The sequence below is a fragment of the Melanerpes formicivorus genome, unplaced genomic scaffold (assembly GCF_026170545.1).
Source record: "Melanerpes formicivorus ecotype bairdi unplaced genomic scaffold, bMelFor1.0.p_v2 SCAF_70, whole genome shotgun sequence".
Classification (NCBI taxonomy): Eukaryota; Metazoa; Chordata; class Aves; order Piciformes; family Picidae; genus Melanerpes; species Melanerpes formicivorus.
Window position 1 is genome coordinate 991880 of NW_027142422.1, and position 17046 is coordinate 1008925.

Consider the following 17046-nt stretch of genomic DNA (forward strand, 5'->3'; position numbering starts at 1 on the left):
TGACCCAAGTAAGATCCATGTGACTGTTTTGTGGCATTATCACTTTGTGGCCTGTTTGATATAAAGTGCTAGGACTTAGCAGTCCTGGTGAGATCTGATCTCCTCACTCACTGTTTAATGTTGCCTGTCCTGAAGTCACTAACAAGGTTATCTTGCTGAAATGCTATTAAGCTGTAAATTGCACTTGTATAGATGGTAGCACCTGCTCTAAATTGATCAGCAACTGAGCTTGATATTAAGCAGTGAGATAAACAGTCATAAGCAGTGAGGTAAACACTCAGCCCGTGGGTGAGAGAAACAGCATAAAAGATAAGATAAACATCTTCAGCAGCCAATTCACGTCCCCTCTGGGAGAATTACTGGTCACTTTGGAAGGTATTACAGTGCTGGTGTTCTGAAACCAAAGCCAATATAACTGAATTAAAAAGTCCTTTCCAAAAAGAGAGAGAGTGAGGTGCTGCTTCTTTCAGCCCCAGAGTTGCTGTTAGAAGTTAGGAGATGCCAGATGAAGTATCAGTCATGGAGTTTTCAGTCTCCTTCCTGTTTACAGATACTAATCTAGTGAAGTATCATTAAATCCCAGTGATGTTAGCCAGGAGATGCTCAAGTCCCCACTCAGACTTGCTCCCTGCCAACACCTGTGGCCATGGGTGGCCACTAGGTGGTGCTCTGGGGCTGTGGGACTGCACAGATAGGCTGGGATGGGGCTGCCTGAGGAAACACAGATGTGACTTGCAGCTGCCCATGAAGTGCACAGCTCTCCCCTGATTAAAGCAAAAATCATACTGAATTGCTGCTCTGTAAACTAGTGAAGAATTGCTCTGGGACACGGCCATGGTGGTCTTAGGTTGATGGTTGGACTCAATCTTATGTCTCTTACAACCCAAGCAATTCCATGGCTCTATGAATTTCATGGGCTGGACAAGCAGCTCTGTTTCCAGTAGCTCTTGGCACAAGCCTGGGCTGGAAGCCTGCCTTCACTCCCTCCTTTTTCTTCAGCCCCATCGTTGCCACTGAGTTGTCTGAAAGCAAACTGAACATTGAAAGTGGATGCCACTGCTTGCTAAAGCAGGATTGCTTGTGTCCATTTACACCTGCTCACCGATCTGTGTGTGTCAGTCTGCCTTTGCAGCTCTGTGGAGAGCTCTGCTTTCCAGGGAAACTTTGCCCAGAATATATTTAAATGTTCTTGAGCTCTTGATAAAGGAGAACTGTGCAACATCTGCACAAAGCTGGCTAAGGTGGCCTTGATCCCTTCCTAGGGACAGTAATTGTGTCTTTGCTTCTCTCTTCTCTTGGTTCTTGACAAGAATGTTTCTGGAGCAAGAGCTGTGAGATGTCCTCAGGTTTTCTGATCTTCCTTTTTTCCCTTCCCCATCCTGCTAGCTTGACTACCATCTTAATTCTGTATGCATCTTGTGACACTAAAGAATTCTAATACATTTAGTAATTTGTCTCTGTCTACAGAAAATCCTGGGGTTTGCATGTTAAGAGTACCAAAAAAGCTTGTGCAGACTCCTGACTTGTACTCTGTCCAAGAAATTACTGAAACTCCTTCCCACTGCAGAATTTCTAGCTACATTTAACTCATTCTTGACACACCTCACCTTTGCTCTGGTTACAGTGAAGTATCGTGGGATGCTTGACCCTTACAGAGCTGAGAGCTTGATTCTGGGTTTGTTTCCTGACTATTCTCTGGGTGGGTCTGAAGGCTGAGAGGGATTTGTTTGGGGCAGCACACTGCCTTTCTACCAACTTCTTTCCTGCCCATCTGAAGGGAGAAGTGGCCAGGAGAACATCTTGTGCTACACTGAAGTCTGATGCAAAATTTAAGCTGTCAGTTCAACATGTTCTTGGGCAGAACCAAGCCAGGGTGGAAGATGGTAACTCAGCATTAAACACAGAAGCATAATCTGCTCAGTGAAGAGAGAGTCTGCAAATGTCTGTCATAGGCAGGGTAGCTTGGGTTGGTGATTGACATTTCTACTTGACAGCTAATGACCATATGCCATTAGGCCTGTCTCTCATCAGGCTAGTTGAGTTTTGGGTGGCAGGAAGGACCTAGTCCCAAATGTGAGGCAGTAACAGTTAGTGAGCCAGCATGTTGTGTTTAAAGCAGAGCATGTCTAGAGCAGAGGCTCTTTGAAAATGTGTAATTCTCTTTTTATTCCACTTCCTCTAGGAATCTACCCATGATTTTGAACTGGGTGAAAACACAAAAACCAGGTGTTATGGGTGTTAACATAATTACCTCAGACTTTGTGGAGCTGGTTGACTTTGCTGCTACAGTCATTGCGTTAAATGACCACCTTCTAGAAGAGGATGAATCTGCTACTGCATCCTGATGGGTGTGAACCACTCCTCCTCCTTGGACATCTTCGAGCTACACTAGATGTTCTATTTATGAAGTGAAACCTGTTGTAATCTCTGTTTATTTAAAAGCATTCTAGAGGCAGTGTGGTTAAGCATCACAGGAGGGTCCCTTCTCCCAGGGATTTGTGGCTCTGAGTGGAGCACAACAGGCTTCGCCTGCCTGTCCACGGCTACCTGGTGAAGCCATGAACGCATCTGCTGTGGCCTGGCTGCTGTAAACCTGCCAAGGAGAGGCTGGCCTCTGAAGCAGATGTACCCAATGTCTCCCTGGTGACTGGGCTCACTCTGCCCTTCATCTGCACCCTGCTGGTTCTTCAATGCCAGGGCTCCAACCAGGATGGCCACTGAATCCGTGGCAGCAATGTGGCCAGGCTCGTCAGGATGTCCTTGGTCTCTGGCAGCCTGTGGTGGAGCTGGGCTTAGCTGGAGGCTCCTGCTGGCTCCACCATGCTCTTTCAGACACTACCTCTGACTTGATTCATGAAACAGTACTGCTGTGCAGGAGGAAGCCATCATGCTGTGTCGAATATCCAAACTGTCCTTTGGGCCTGAGAGGGGAAGGCTTGGCATGCCCAGCCTCTTTGGATTCCAAGCTGTTCCCCTGGACCTCTGTATTTTATTTAATGCCCTAATACTTTTACTGCAACCGTGTTTAAGTGTGTTTCCTTTGGCATTCATGCTGAGCGCATTTCGGTCTTCAAATTCTATTGACCATAACTCAGGAGTCTTAATTCCTGTGGTGAGAGGTTTGAGAAACCACAGTGCAACCTTTGCACTTCTGCATGCTGAGCACTTGGTGGTTTTTTTCCATCCATCAAGTTTTCTTTGGGGAGAGCTTTGCCCAAATGGCTTTTTCCTGGAAGGAGATGCTGGAAGTGGGAATTGACTGGGTAGTCAAAGAGCATGAGCTGACAGGGATTGCCCAGGACCCAAATACTGAATCCCTAATTTGCAATGTGAAAGTGAACTCCAAAATCTGACCTAAAGGCTGTGCTTGTTGTCAAAGAGCCACAGCTGTGGAGAGAGGCTTCCCCAGCCTGTGCCTGTGACAGGCTAAGCACCAGTCTCACACACAGAGGCAGATGTCAGTGCCGCAGCTTTGCTGAAGTCATACCCATTTCTGAGTTGATTCACAGCAGAATGTGACCATGTGTGCTTGAGCCAATACAGTCATGTGTTGATACTTATCAGTGCTTAACCGACTAGCTGATTGCAGTCATACAGTCTGATTCATCTTTGGTATGAAAACAACAACAAGACGACAAAAACATCAAAACAAACACCCCCCCAGAGCGATTAGCAGATGCTTTGCTGCTCAGTCATTCCTGCTGTAGCTGTTGCTGCACTAATTACGCAGTGATTATGAGTTTGTATTAATCTCTACCCCACTTATCACTACTGCCAAGAACAGTGGGTCTCCAGATTGATTGGTTCTGTTTTGTGATGTCCTCTGTCTGCCATCGTGGTCTGCCGACACAGCAACATCCAAAACCTCTTTGCATGTGTGTCTCAAACTCAGACCAAGTTTATCTGAGAGTCTGCAAACCTATGTGAACCTTGACCAAGTTCTGAGCAGGCTGTAATCTGATTTTAATGTTGGTTGCATGGTTTTCATTACAGTTCCTTGAACTCTTTTTTAACTGACTCTTTCTTCTAAGGGAAGTGGGGGAGGTGTCTCTACCTCATCACTGTCTCTTAATCTTTCTCCTGTTCTCTTGTTTCAGTGGTGGGGAGCTAAGTCATGGAAGTTTGAAATTAAAGCTCAATTTTCTAGTTTGAATCTTCCTTTAAGAAACTGAGCAGAAGCTTTTCCTTGTGGATGAAACTGTTGGAACTTGTTTTGAGCAGCACTGTTCTGTCTGCAAAGCTATTTAAAATACCTGGATTTTCCTCAGCTGAGTCCTGTGCTAAGCTACTTTTCTGATGGCCCCAACTGAAACTCCATGATGGTATTAAGTGTTTGGTTTCAGTGGTCTTTTTAGTAGCATGTTGGTAGAGTTCAGAGCTCAAAATTAACTTGGTCTGAGTGCTGAGGAGGCAGAAGCAGCACATTTGTAAGGTTTGCTGCAGGACTGGAGGACAAGGTGAGAAGGTGAAGCGAGTATGATGCTTGCATTTGACCCTCAATGTGTTTTGTACTGCATATATCTACCTCAGAAGTGATCTGTGGGGCTTAACCAATACTTATGCTGTATGCAGAGTAATGGCTATTGCTAGTCCTGCTGCTGCCTCTGCTTAAATGGATGTGTGGTGATTGTAACTGGGGGCTTTCCTCAGATGTATTGAGGTACAATCTCAGAAGCTTCTGTTAACATGGACTGTTAGCTCTTACCTCTTGCAATGAAACAAAGGCATGCTAGGTGTTAAGAGTGTCAGCAGAGGGAGAAGAAATGGGAAGTAGCTTTAGGTTTATTGATGAAGTGAAGAGGAGGGAGGAGAGGAGGAGACATCTCTGTTTAGCTATCTTAGAGACTTGTGTCATTTCAGAGCTGTGCTTGGATTTATGCCCCTCTCTTAGTAACCCCACAGTCTCAAGAGTGAGTTGGGCAATTGGCAGAGACAATTGCCTGTGGCAGTGTATTTATCTCCTGTGGATGCTCTAGACAACACAGATGTTGTTCAGAATTAGTCTCAAGGTAGTCCTAAACTATCCTAAAAGCATGAGCTACCCTTCTTCAGTTGTACATTACAGCTTATAACAAAACTGCCTGTGGAACTGGCTCATCTCTCTGGCACAGGACCACACTGTGAGCAAGTTCCTTTGTGCTTTGTAAAACAGACCTCATCACTCTTGGGCTTTGGGCTGTGAGCTCTATTTTTCTGGCTTTGGGAAAGGCAAGCTGGGCAGGAAGGGGGAGTGAAGGAAGCAGGGCAATAATTTGCATCCAGTAGCCACACTGAAGGTGTGGCAGCTTTTGGCCAGGTTTCAGGGAGCAGGTCTGATGGTGTGACAGAGGCCACAGCTCCTACTGAGAAACCCAGATGAGAGTCTGGCCTCTGTGGGGACTACAGCTGGGTAGAGTGTGTAGTAACCAACAGCTTGCAAGGGCATGTACCTCTGAGCCTCAGAAAATAGGCTGGCATGAATGGAGCTGAACTTGGTTTAGATGTGAACCTTCATCTGTTGAATGTGATGGTTGTCTTGTTTCTAGCTTCCCAAAGCAGTAGGGTTCCCTTTGAAACAGTTCAGTTGTAAAACTACCCCAGAAGAATTGTTCATAGGACTTGACCATTCTGTAGGTGCTGAGAGAGGAAAAGCCAGGAAACCAGTAGCTGCTTGAGGCAGAAGTACTTCATTGAGTTGCATGATCTTGAATAATTACTTGGGTGGCTTACTGCAAGTCTGGGTTACTTAGACATTCTTGTCAGACTGTTTGTGTGGGGTTTTTCCCTTCCTAATGTGCAGTCACTTGGTGCTGAGCACACTGGTGATACACCTGTGTTCTTGGCACTTGCACATCGCTGCCATGTGCTAGTCAAGGGCATACCCAAAGCACAGGAGACCTCTGATGGGAAGTATCAGGGAAGAGGGTGCTAGGAGTTGTTGCCATCTTGCTGTATGCTTGTAGGTGAAAACCAAGAGGGATTGTTACCAGATTTTGCAGACTGACAATCATTTGGTTCCTTATTTGGAACCACTGGCCTAATAGGTTTAAAAACCCTGGAGCTAGGAGTTAAAATGTTGATTTTTGGGGGGTGGTTTGGTTGGTTTGTTTTGGGGTTTTTTGTTGGTTTTGTTAGTTGGTGAGAACAAAAGGCAGATTCCTGCTGTCTAATGTGAAGTGAAGGAACACTAACCTGCATGTGCTTTGTTTGTGATGGAGAGGACCCTGCTGGAGACAGTGCTGGCAAAGTTTCAGGGGTACTGGAGTGAGTGAGTGGGGCCAGACTGAGTCTCCAGAGCAGCAATGCAACTGCAAAAGGCCCTGTTCTGCTGGACAGGCTCTTTGAAGAGGAGAGGAACAACAGAGAAATGGTCTGTGCTCCTGACATGCTGTCTCTGCTGGGCTGGTACTGGATTAATACACAGGAATTTAGAAAGCACCTGTGCTTTGAAGCACTTTGGATTCTTGGCTCAAAGAGAAGCAGGGCACATGCCAAGATGCTTATCTGTTCTCATCTGGCTAGGCCTGCAGAAATACTTTCTTTGCATACCTGTCTCAGGTGTCAGAGTTCATTGCTGTATCATCTCACACCCCAGGGTTTAGGACTTGTGTAGGTAACAGAGGACATGGCCATTTCCAATTCAAAATTGGGTTACTCAGGGGAGTCTGACAGAACATGTGTGACTGAGGTTGAGCAGACCATGCTGAACACAGAGGCCATCTGCAGACTTACTGGGGCTTTCATCTAGGCTTGTGCAGCTTGTTACCCGTTCCTGAAAAGCAGATCCTCTGGTTACAGGGCCACTGTTTGGAGCAACACTTCAGGTGGGTTTTCAGGGGTTGTGTAGACACAGAAAAATTGTCTACCAGGAGGAACCACCCAAAACCTCACTGAAAACTCAAAGCAGGTCAAGATGGAGTTCTTTCAGCAGTGGAGGAGAATTTTTTGCCTGTTCTGTCTGACAAATTGTTATTCCACCTTTGGTTTTTGACTCAACAGGTGGAGAGCCAGAGCATACACTGAAGAGCAAATAAATTTTAGGCTAAGGACATGTATGTTGGGCCAGCTGTGGTAAGAGTATAGCTAATGGACTTAGTCACACCTTCCAGTGGTAATCCTATTGGCTGCTATTGGTTTAGGTTGTCAAACCAGGCTTTATGCTGTATTTAATGTCTGTCTTGTTGAAGAAATGTGTTTACTTTTGTGAGTATTTATTTCTTTACAGGTCTGCTCAAGGAGACAAGCTTTAACTTTTAGTTGGAACAGGATTGCCAACTTCAGAACTGTTGGCAGAATCTCATGACTTTATATTGCTGGATATTTATCTACTGTCTTGCTCATAGGAACAGTTCTTCTCTTACCTTGTTACACCCACCATGACTGCTGTATCTCACTTCAACTGAACTGCAGTGTATTAATTCCAGAGGAAGTATTGATCAGTACATCTGATATAAATCATTTGCAATGGCAGTTGTATTTTACAGTTGTTTGGTTGTGGGTTTTTAACTCCTTTTGGTGCTCTTTATACTGTGGAATAGTACAGATAGCAGAGGGAGCCAGGTGAGGAGGTCTTACCTGTTCTCAATGTATATTGTGCAGTTCCTTTCCTTTCTCGTGGCAGTGTGTGTGTGCATTACTCATCTGTGCAGTTCAGATCTGTGAAACCAGGATGCCTCATTTGGACTGCAGATAAACCAGGGCTGACATCTGTTTGTTTCTGCTTTACTCTGCACCTACATCATTTGGGGGTTTTTAATCCTGAAAATAAAAGTACCACTTGAGTTAATCACCTCTGCGTGTTCTGTGCTGCTGATTGTTGTGCCACATGATGATTGCATTGTGAGGCAATCCACATGACTTTAGCTCAGTTACTGTTCTGATGCATTGAAGGTTATTTTGAGGGGCCACATCTTGCATTTGTCCCCTGGGCAGTCAGATGTGGACAACGTGCTTGTGTTCAGGATGTGCTGAGAACTTCTCTGCAGGAGTTGAAGCACAGTGGTTAAAGCTGGATGGGCCTGCACTGGCATGCTCCACAGCTGCACCTCTGCCTGAGCACTGCCAGGGAAGCACATGGAGGCATGGATCCACTTGTATCTTGAAAGGCAATTGCAGTTTTTATGTAGCCTCTACCCCTGTAGAAGGTGAAGCTCCATGGTAACACCTGATCAGGAAACAAAATATTGATAATGATTGCCAGAGCCTGAGCTAATGCTTAGTAACCTGGTGAGATGAGTAACCCAGAAGGAGGAGTTGAGCTCTCAGCTTGCTTGTCTTGAGAATGGGGGGGAGTGGAGGTGCTGGGAATGGATACCCCCAGTTCCCTTGTGTTTACAGACACAGGTGACTGAGCAGTGCTGGTTTGGTAGATAGTTAATCTTGTCTTTTATTTTAAAGGCAGAGCTGGAAGTTCAGAGCCTAATCACTGCTGGCCCTACCTGTAGCCTCAGATCTGAGGTAAGTGCTTACAGACCAGACTGACTAAGAGTGACTCAGGCACAGAGGCAGCCAGAGGTTTCAGCAGCCTGTCTGAGATTGCTGTAGGCAGGGATTGTGCCACTGCTTCTTGGCAAGCATACAACTGTGCAGTGTGTGATGTGAGTAGCATACACTACCACTGTATCAAACAAAGTTAATGTGTAAACAGCTTGCAGTAGCAGTGTTTCTTTTTCTGCTTCTCCAGGTACTGCTTCCCCAGGACAGGAGTCATATAGCTTAGGGAGGATTTCAGGTGCAAGAGTGAGCATGATTTCACCATATTGCTTCCCTAGGGGGTTAATAAATGCTGTTTCAGTCTGTGTGCCTTTCAGCAATGCTGGACAAGGGCATGTGTGTATGTGCACATAGATACACAAAGCAGATCCTTCTTGTGAAGCACATAATGGGACTGCAGGAACTAGATGCATGTTCTGTGATAAATTCATACTCATATATACTTTATGCTGAGTTCCACTGCTGCCCCAGAGCTGTGATTAGATGTGCAAACAGCAGTCCTGAACTGTGTGCTTAGCATTTGCCTGTGAGGAGGTACTGCTAAACCTGCATGCAGGTTTTCAGCTGTCAGAAGGTCAATTCTTCCATGCTGCCTGCAGGAAAGCATGGTGTGTGCTGCCAGCTGCTCTCATTGCACGTGTAGCTGGAAGGTGAACAAAGTGCTGGCAGGCTCTGGAGCTGAATAATGGTGATGTCACTGATTCTTCTGATCAGTTGGGTGACACCAGTCACTTGCATTGGAATAAAAAAGTGTTTGACTAGAAAGCCTTTCCAATTTACATGTAGTAAGTGAGGCTGAGCAAATGCTGGAAAGAGAAACCCAAGTGATCTTTGAACCGCTGGTTTGTAAGCCCAGCATGCCTTCTTGTGGATCCAGAGTTCCATGCTTGTTTCTGCTCTGCTGATAGCAACACCACTGCCTGAATTTGAGACCAAATGTAATCTGGAGAAGACAGAGCAACCAGGATCATTAACAGGTAACTTGCTATAGGGATAAGGTGTGAATCATGCTTGAAATAACTTGCCCTCAGTTTAGATATTTGCTTTAAATTGAGAGCAAAGATTGCTTAGAGTAGAAAATGGTTTGGTGTGTGTCCTTTGTATGTCTCTTACCTGGAATAGAAATAAGTGCCTTGGGGGAAGAACTGCAGGATGATGCAGGGTCAGCCTGAAGCAGAAGCTGCCAGCTGACATGTAGCTGTTCAGGTTTATATCTGCAGGTTCACAAACAACTCAGCCTCAGTGAGTAGGTAGCACTCCTTTCAGCAGCCAGGGAGAGCACCCTCCTGTGTCAGAGCTGTTCCCTGGCCAACTGTCTGAATCTGAAAGTTTTCAGTGAAGTCACCTATGGGCTGAAATTCTCATGCAGTAGTGAATTGGGTAGTGCTTCAGAGAGGTGAGTGCTTGTCTTGTCTGCTGTGTGTTTGGAGTTGCTTGGTTTGTTTTCAGTAGTTTAAAAATAAACCAGATATGCTGGTTACAACCTATCACTGCTTATCCTGGCTTCTAATGCAGAAGCAGAATTGGTATGGAATGGTTTTGTGGGGCCATATCTCCAGGGAGCAGTTTCCTGGGGGAATAAAGGAAGGAGCAGCAATACCTCCTGTAGCAGTGCATCAAGGTAGCTATCTTGGAGGTGCATAAAGAGGAAACTGCAACACTATCAGCACAGACTGTCTCTTTGTAAGCAAGGCAGCCACTTCAGCTGCTGGGTGAACCTTTGACAGAGTTCTGGTGACTTGTGGTGCTGAACAACATAAAAGTTGATATTCGTGTGAAGACTTGCAGCTTTCACTGAAACAGCCTAAAAGCTTGCTAGGTGCGTGCACAGCCCAGATGGTATCTCACACTTGGGTTTGGAAAGGTAACTTCTGTGTTTGAGCAGAGCTGTAGATGCCTTTGGTGTTTCATCTGTTGTAATTGTGAAGAAGTTTTGATGCTGTTAGTGGCAGATGCTGTTTGGGATGCTCAGCAGGCCCAGCCACGTACCCCAGCCCCTCACCTCGAACTGCAAACAGCACCTTGGCACTTCAGGTGCTTTTGTAACCAAAAGACCAATTCCTTTTGGGTTGTGGATTTGGGAATGCAAAGTGCAGAAGAAAATGAGTGCTGAGTTATTTTCTGTCTTGTTTCTTCTTGCAAATATGCTTTAAGAAAAGGAAAATACAACACTGCCTGAGGGGGATGTTCCTCCCTGCATCAAAGTCTTCTGCTAGACTGGGTTGAGAAGAGCACGCAGTGTGTGTTTTGAGCTCTCTGGAAATGAGACTTGAAGATGGTAAAAATATTTTCCTTGAACTTTCTGCTACTGAACCTTCACTTCTCTTCCTGCTCATGGCAACTGAGCAGAGTTGGCTTTCGGTGTTCCTGGGTTTTATTCCAGCTTGAAACTGCAAAACCTGAAGTCATGGGTACAAGAAAAACAAAAAAGCATCCTCGGTCTGAAGCAGTGGAAAATAGAGGAGGAAAGGTATGCAGTAGAGATGGTGCTGCAACTTGCCCTTTGGAAGGGAAAATAAAGCTGCTCTGCTTTGGGGCTTGCTGCATTTTTGTTGTGTGGGTTTTTATTGGTTTTGGTTTTGTTGCTGCTGTTTGAAACAGGACAAATCATTAGAGGAAGCTGACTGTTGGCATCGCATCCAGTACAAAGTTCATGTGACAGGCTGAGTGCAGTTCCACGGTTACAGAAGTGCTGGATTTGACTTGATTGCATCCTTTGAAAGACTACCCTGGCAGCAGAGAAAATACAACATGCCAGGCATTTCTCCTGAGAAGAACAACAGTCACCAGTATTTCAGCCTAAATATCTCAAATGCCAGTAGTGGTTTTGCCTCTAATTTGGCTCCTCTTAGAGGAATCACAGTTTGAACTCCTCAGTATTAGAAGTGGCAGATTCACCCTGTGTGACAGTGGTTATGGCTGGAAAACAGGCTTTGGCCACTGCCAAAACAGAGCAAAGTACATATCACAAAGATAATCCCCTTCTGGCCTCCCATAAATCTCTTTGAAACGGCCTTTAGTAGCAGGACTGTCTGAGGATGAGTGACATGAGCCGGCTCACCGTGCTGCTGCCTTTGCTGCACACTGCAAACATGTTTCGAGTGATGAACTGGTATTTCTCAATGCTTGTTTTTAATTGTCCCTGCATGCTGATTAGCTTCACAATGTAGCCATAACACTTAAAGCCTGCAAATATTTGTCTGGTTTCAAGATTCAAATTGAATCCCAAACTCATTGTTGGCTTGCTGCAATGGTGTGTCCGTGAGGGAGGAGCAAGGCTGCTGCAAGGACACTTTCTGTCAGCAAGTGCTAATTTGGAAGGTACTAGTAGTGCCAACCAGGCAGTCATTTATTTTCATAGCAATGCATGTGGAGATTTAGCAGTGCCATCTTCATGCCACCTGGGTTTTGTCCATGAAGGAGCTTGTGTTCTCAGATGGTTATTTGATGGAGATCTCCTGGAAAGAATTACTAGAAATTCAACCACTAAAGCTGCAAAGGAGATAATAGCAGTCTTTTATTTTTGCATTTATGGCCAAGAACAAGGACTTCTAGTAGCTTAATTTCCTTTATGCATTTAGTTCCTTCCTCCTGTCTTGAGGCTGGGTTTGTTTCCTTCCCAAGGCTGGAGGAGAATGCAGGCAGTGTTAGTAACGTGCACCAGGGAACCGGCTTATCGAGATCGTGGTTGTGGTGAAATGCTGTTTACCCTAAAGTGAAATAAAAGACTTGGCCAGTGTGTGCTCTCTGCTGTACTGCGGCCCCTGGAGCAGGAGAGGCTATAGAAGCTGTTACAGCAACACTTTTAGCTGAGAACAAGGGAGATCAGCTGCAAATCAAGCCTCTGAAAGGCAGTGGGCTCCCACCAATTGCATGTGCCTCTGTAGATGGCTAACAAGCAGTCAGCTGGAAATCCTTGTCTTCCTGCCACAGGAACTGGGGGAGCTTGGTTAGAATGCTGTAAAAAAGATGAGAAGGAAAATTCTTGTTGCTGTCCTTAGGCCTACTGAAGTGTAATGTTTAAACAGACAGGTATGTACTGCTCTTCCCCCTCCCCCCACCTTCCTCCCCAGGGGCACTGGTAGCTCTAGAGGCTCACCAGTGTGGCATCCCTGGTGTGTGCCATGTATTTTCTCATTGCTGGAGGTATGCACCTGCCCTGTCATGTTCCCAGGACCTTACTTTGCTTGGATCTGTGTGGCTTTAGTGATCTTCATGCACCCTTTGTACCTGTGGATCTGATAGGTGAGGTTTCCTTTGTGGGTTTCAAGCTCTGCCAAAATGAAGTTCTGAGAGTGACCAACTGAAATAACTTGTGGTGGTGGTTGTTTAAAAGAAAAATTACTAGCTTCTAATGTGATGAAATTTAGCAGTGATCATTATGCCTGCTTAGATCACAAAGGTGTTGCACTGCATTCATTGACGCTTCAGAGATGCTCCAGCTGCAGTGCTGAGGACCTCAGATATGTAGGGCAGCTTGGGCTCTAGGCTGAGCAGATGGAAACTGAACTCCCACACAGAGGCTGGAGAATGCTTTCTGTGAAGGGCAGGGGCATGTGTCCCACTTGGCTTTTCCTGTGGGCACAGGTGTGCCACCTCCCTTGGGAGCATGGACCCCCAGGGTCAAAGGTAGGCTCAAGTGTATGCTCAGGTACTCTCAGACATTGCAGGGTACCACAACTCTTTTTGAAGGCTCCTGTGCATGGTGGGACAGGAGAAGAGGGGCAAGATCCTAGCTTGTCATGTTAGGAATTTTAAGGCCATGCTCAGAGCTATCTCTTGTCACCCTCTTGCTGTGTTCCTGTCCATTAGGACACAGCTGCTCTGCCCAGTGAATCTCAGCCTGGATGCTGGTGATGTTTTTGGTAACTCAGAGGGAGCTGGTGCATGCAGTTTTGTTCCCCAAGAGGGTTCAGATGAGGTGTGGCTTTCTGGCTGCAGGCTGGGACAGTGCTCAGATTGACTCTTTTCTGTGCTTTTTTTCCTCCATTGCTGGTTGTTCTGGGACTGCTGTTGAAAACTGCCTGTTAGTTTCACAAGCACTTAACTGTCCTACTGAATTACTGGCTTTGACAAGATGCTGCCAAATGGGATGGAGTTCGGTTCCAGAGAGGTAGCAGAGCTGTTCTTTTACTTTGTTCTTGAGTAGCAACCACAAATAAACCACCACAGTCATCAAAATTTTCCCTCTGATCTGATGGGGGCAGGATATGTCAGTGCTGAATGTGAGGCTCTTGCTTCCTGCTTTCTGACAGTGTCAAGTAAAAGAAAAGGAACATTCAGAGAATGCAAGGAATTTTTGTGTCACTTTTCTCCCTGCTTGCTTTTGAAATGCCTGAGAGTGAGAAGCCAGGACTCTGGCAGGCTTATTCTAGACTTCTGTTCTGAATATAATTACTCCATGACACTCTTCATGTCGGTTTTGATACATGGGGAGGAGGCATTCTGCCCCGGTGGTATTTTGGACTCCTGTTACCACGCTGCTAGCTGAGTGGGTTTGCTGGTGTTTGTAAAACTCCATTTGCTGTCCTGTCTGTTAGCTGCTGTTCTGTTTCAACACACCTTTGGCTGACCTGTGCTCTAGAGCACTGTTAAACATTGCAGGCATGCTAAAGGAAGGAAAACAATCTGCCTCTTAACTTGGAGTGCAGCACTTAAGCTCCCTGGTGTGCCGCAGGAGCAGTAGGTGCACTGTGGGCGGTGCTGAACTGATTTAGAAAGAACTGGGAATGCATGGAGTGTGGAACTATGAACTTCATGCCATGGTGGGATGGATAAGTTAGCACCTACCTGTTGAAAGACTCGTGTGTGTGTGTGGAAGTATTAGAGCTTTAAGATTGTGTGCTACAGAAAGAGCTTGGAAAGGGTTTGAGGTTGTTCCCCCCCGTGCTGACTTTGCCTTGCTCAAGTAGAAGGTCACCAGAGATGGTTAATAAGGCTTTAGCTGCTGAGCTCACCAAACATTCTTCCAGTTCAATGGCCTATACAGAATGACATGTTTAGTCAATGTTTAATTCCTAAGCAACAAATGGTGAGTGTCATACTAGGAGGCACTTGCAGTGTTGACTGAAGCAATGGAGGCCAAGGATTAGAAAGGTCGTGTGGAGAGATGTCCTCTGCAGCCTCAAAGCTCCCTCCTGTAGGGCCAGATCCCTTCACAATAGGAGAAAAGGGGGGAGAAGTTGATGCTGCCTTAAGGTCAAAGAAGGCTTTCCAATAGAAAAAGAAACCAGCCCTGGCTAAAACACACAAATTAAAAAGTGGATGTAGGGAAAAACCCAAAAGGAAATGTTAACTGGGATGGCTGAGGGAAGGTAGTGAAAGCAAGACATAGGGAGACACCTGCCCTTGCCCTGGTGCCAGGAGATGAGTGTATAGCTGCTGCTTTGGGCAGGACAGGCAGGCTTTGACAGGAGGGGAAAGGTGCTGCAGCTGCCAAGGAGGTTGAGCTCTGCCCATATGGCTCAGATCTGAAGAAGAGATGCAGAGAGAAACTGCAAACTGTGCCCTCAGAGTGAGGGAGACCTGGGTGGGATGTCAAGTACAAAACTCAAGAAATTATCTTTTTGGATGAGTCAGAAATGAAAAGAGCTCTCCTCTCAGATGAGAGCCTCCAATCCTGCCTCACCTTTCTCCAAGAGCTGCTGTTCCCAGCAGAGCCCCTACCTGCCCTTTTAGCAAACACCATGCTCTTAAAAAGCCCCAGCCCTTGTGTCTGCGCAGAGCACAGCCCAATGTGTGTGCAGAAAGTCACTGCCATGCAAGCTCAAGGGCTTATCTTCTCTTGGACATCTCAGTGCTGAAGGACTGTCACAGCCAGGCCCAGGGGCTGTTTGTCCTTAATCTGGCCTGGTTTTGTCTGCAGCTGCTTTTTCCAAGGACTCTGTTAGCTTTGACACTTTCACTTCACATAAAATCAGCTCCAAGCATCTGTTTGTAACGTTTGTCCCATTGTCAGTGGGACTGGCTTGGCTGTTTTATGGCATAGGAGCTGAGAGATCTACAGGGGTTCATTTCCACACAGGCACTGGGAGAATCAGTATGACTTGTTCTTTATTGTCCATGCTTTATACATCAACATCTATAGTAGTAATTGTTCTGCTGGGTGAAGTATAGTAAGCTTTTGTGATGCAGAAAAGAGCAGATGCTGTTCAGACCTCTGTACCTGCGTGGCCATTGGAATGGACTGCCCAGGGAGGTGGAGTCACCATCACTGGAAGTGTTTAAACCCAGCCTGGATGAAGCACTTAGTGCCATGGTTTAGTTGATTAGATGGTGTTGGATGATAGGTTGGACTCAATGATCTAAAGGTATTTTCCAACCTGTTCTGTATTCTATTCTAGATGGTGACTCAGTGTTTGGGATGGCTTTGTCTTGAAGGCAGATGGAGACAGTGCCAATCTTGGTTTTGTAGCTATTACAGATCTTGAGCATGTGTAATACAGACCAGAGTTCTGCTTCAGGTTTTGAAGATTAAGGCAAGACTGAAGAGATTCTTTGACCTACCAAGACTTCCACTGCTTAACTACAAAGAGCAAGGCTGGGAGCTAATGGCAGAGTTTGCTTGTGGCCAGGACATGTTACTCCTTACATCCTAGATACTGACTTAAGTGCTGAGGTAGTGGGCACCAGGAGTAAATTTTCACCCATGGAATTTTCAGCTGCCTGATAAGCTTAGTACTAGATTACTGATCTGTATTTCAGTCATAGTGGTGATTTATTTCACAGGTGACTTGATGCTCTTGTCACCACGTAGGGCAGCTGTGCAAAAGTCATAGTTGGAGGGCTTAGCTGCTTTTTTTTTGCCTTTTTTTTCCCCATATCCTTCTGTTTACCTTGAGAATGAAGAATGAATTTGCTTTGTAAGAGTGGCATGTCCTATAAACCAGTATGACTTTGCTCAGTGTATCAGCAGGAGAGGGCTGTTCCAGCAGCCAGGGTGCGCATTCCAAAGCAATTAGAGCAGTTTCATGAGTAAATACTGCTCGGCAGCTGATGAAATGCCTTTCAGATGTCTTTGTGAAACAGATGCAGGTGACCAGCAAAAATCTTTACAATCAAATGTGAAAATACTTACTTTGATTTGAGTAACTTCTTAATTTGCCAGTTGCTGTGAATTGGAAGGAGTTAATTTGTTCTGTCAGAATAGCCTGCAACTGAGTGGCAGGGAAAAGGAAAGGTGATGATGAAAAATTCCCCACCCCTGTCTGCTTCCCCAGGGTGCCTACCTTCAGCATATCTACACATGCAACTCATTTGATGCTTGGTTCATCTGAGAGGATGAAAACTTCTGGGGAGGAGGAACAAGCAGGGGGGATGGAAACCATGAAAGGAGGATTTCCTCTGCCAGCAGATTGACACGTCCGTAACTGCAGCTGAGCTGGAAAGCTCAGCGGACTCTAAAGCATGACTTTGTGCTGCTCAGCAGCACGGCTGCGAGCTGCAGCACTGCTTCCCAAACTTCTTGGAGCAGCAAACCCCTTCAGCCCTCAGCTTTTTCCCATGTTATCCTTTGCCATAGAGCTTTGAATTCCTAACCTCACAACAGTGGTGTTTTCCCCTCACAGGCCCACC

The 17046-nt window shown here is 45.9% G+C and overlaps 1 protein-coding gene across 2 annotated transcripts in view; it reads left to right on the forward strand.

The window, feature by feature from the left end:
- PLCXD2 (phosphatidylinositol specific phospholipase C X domain containing 2) overlaps positions 1–17046 on the forward strand; it is a 44787-nt gene that overhangs the window by 16805 nt on the left and 10936 nt on the right. Inside the window, exon 4 of one of the 2 annotated variants that reach the window (XM_068163097.1) lies at positions 2183–7785. The exons of the other annotated variant lie outside the window; for it this stretch is intronic. Within the exon in view, the coding sequence (XP_068019198.1) occupies positions 2183–2345 (163 nt within the window). The 3' untranslated portion in view covers positions 2346–7785. Of the gene's footprint in view, positions 1–2182; positions 7786–17046 lie in introns of those variants that run through there. 2 annotated transcript variants of the gene reach the window in all.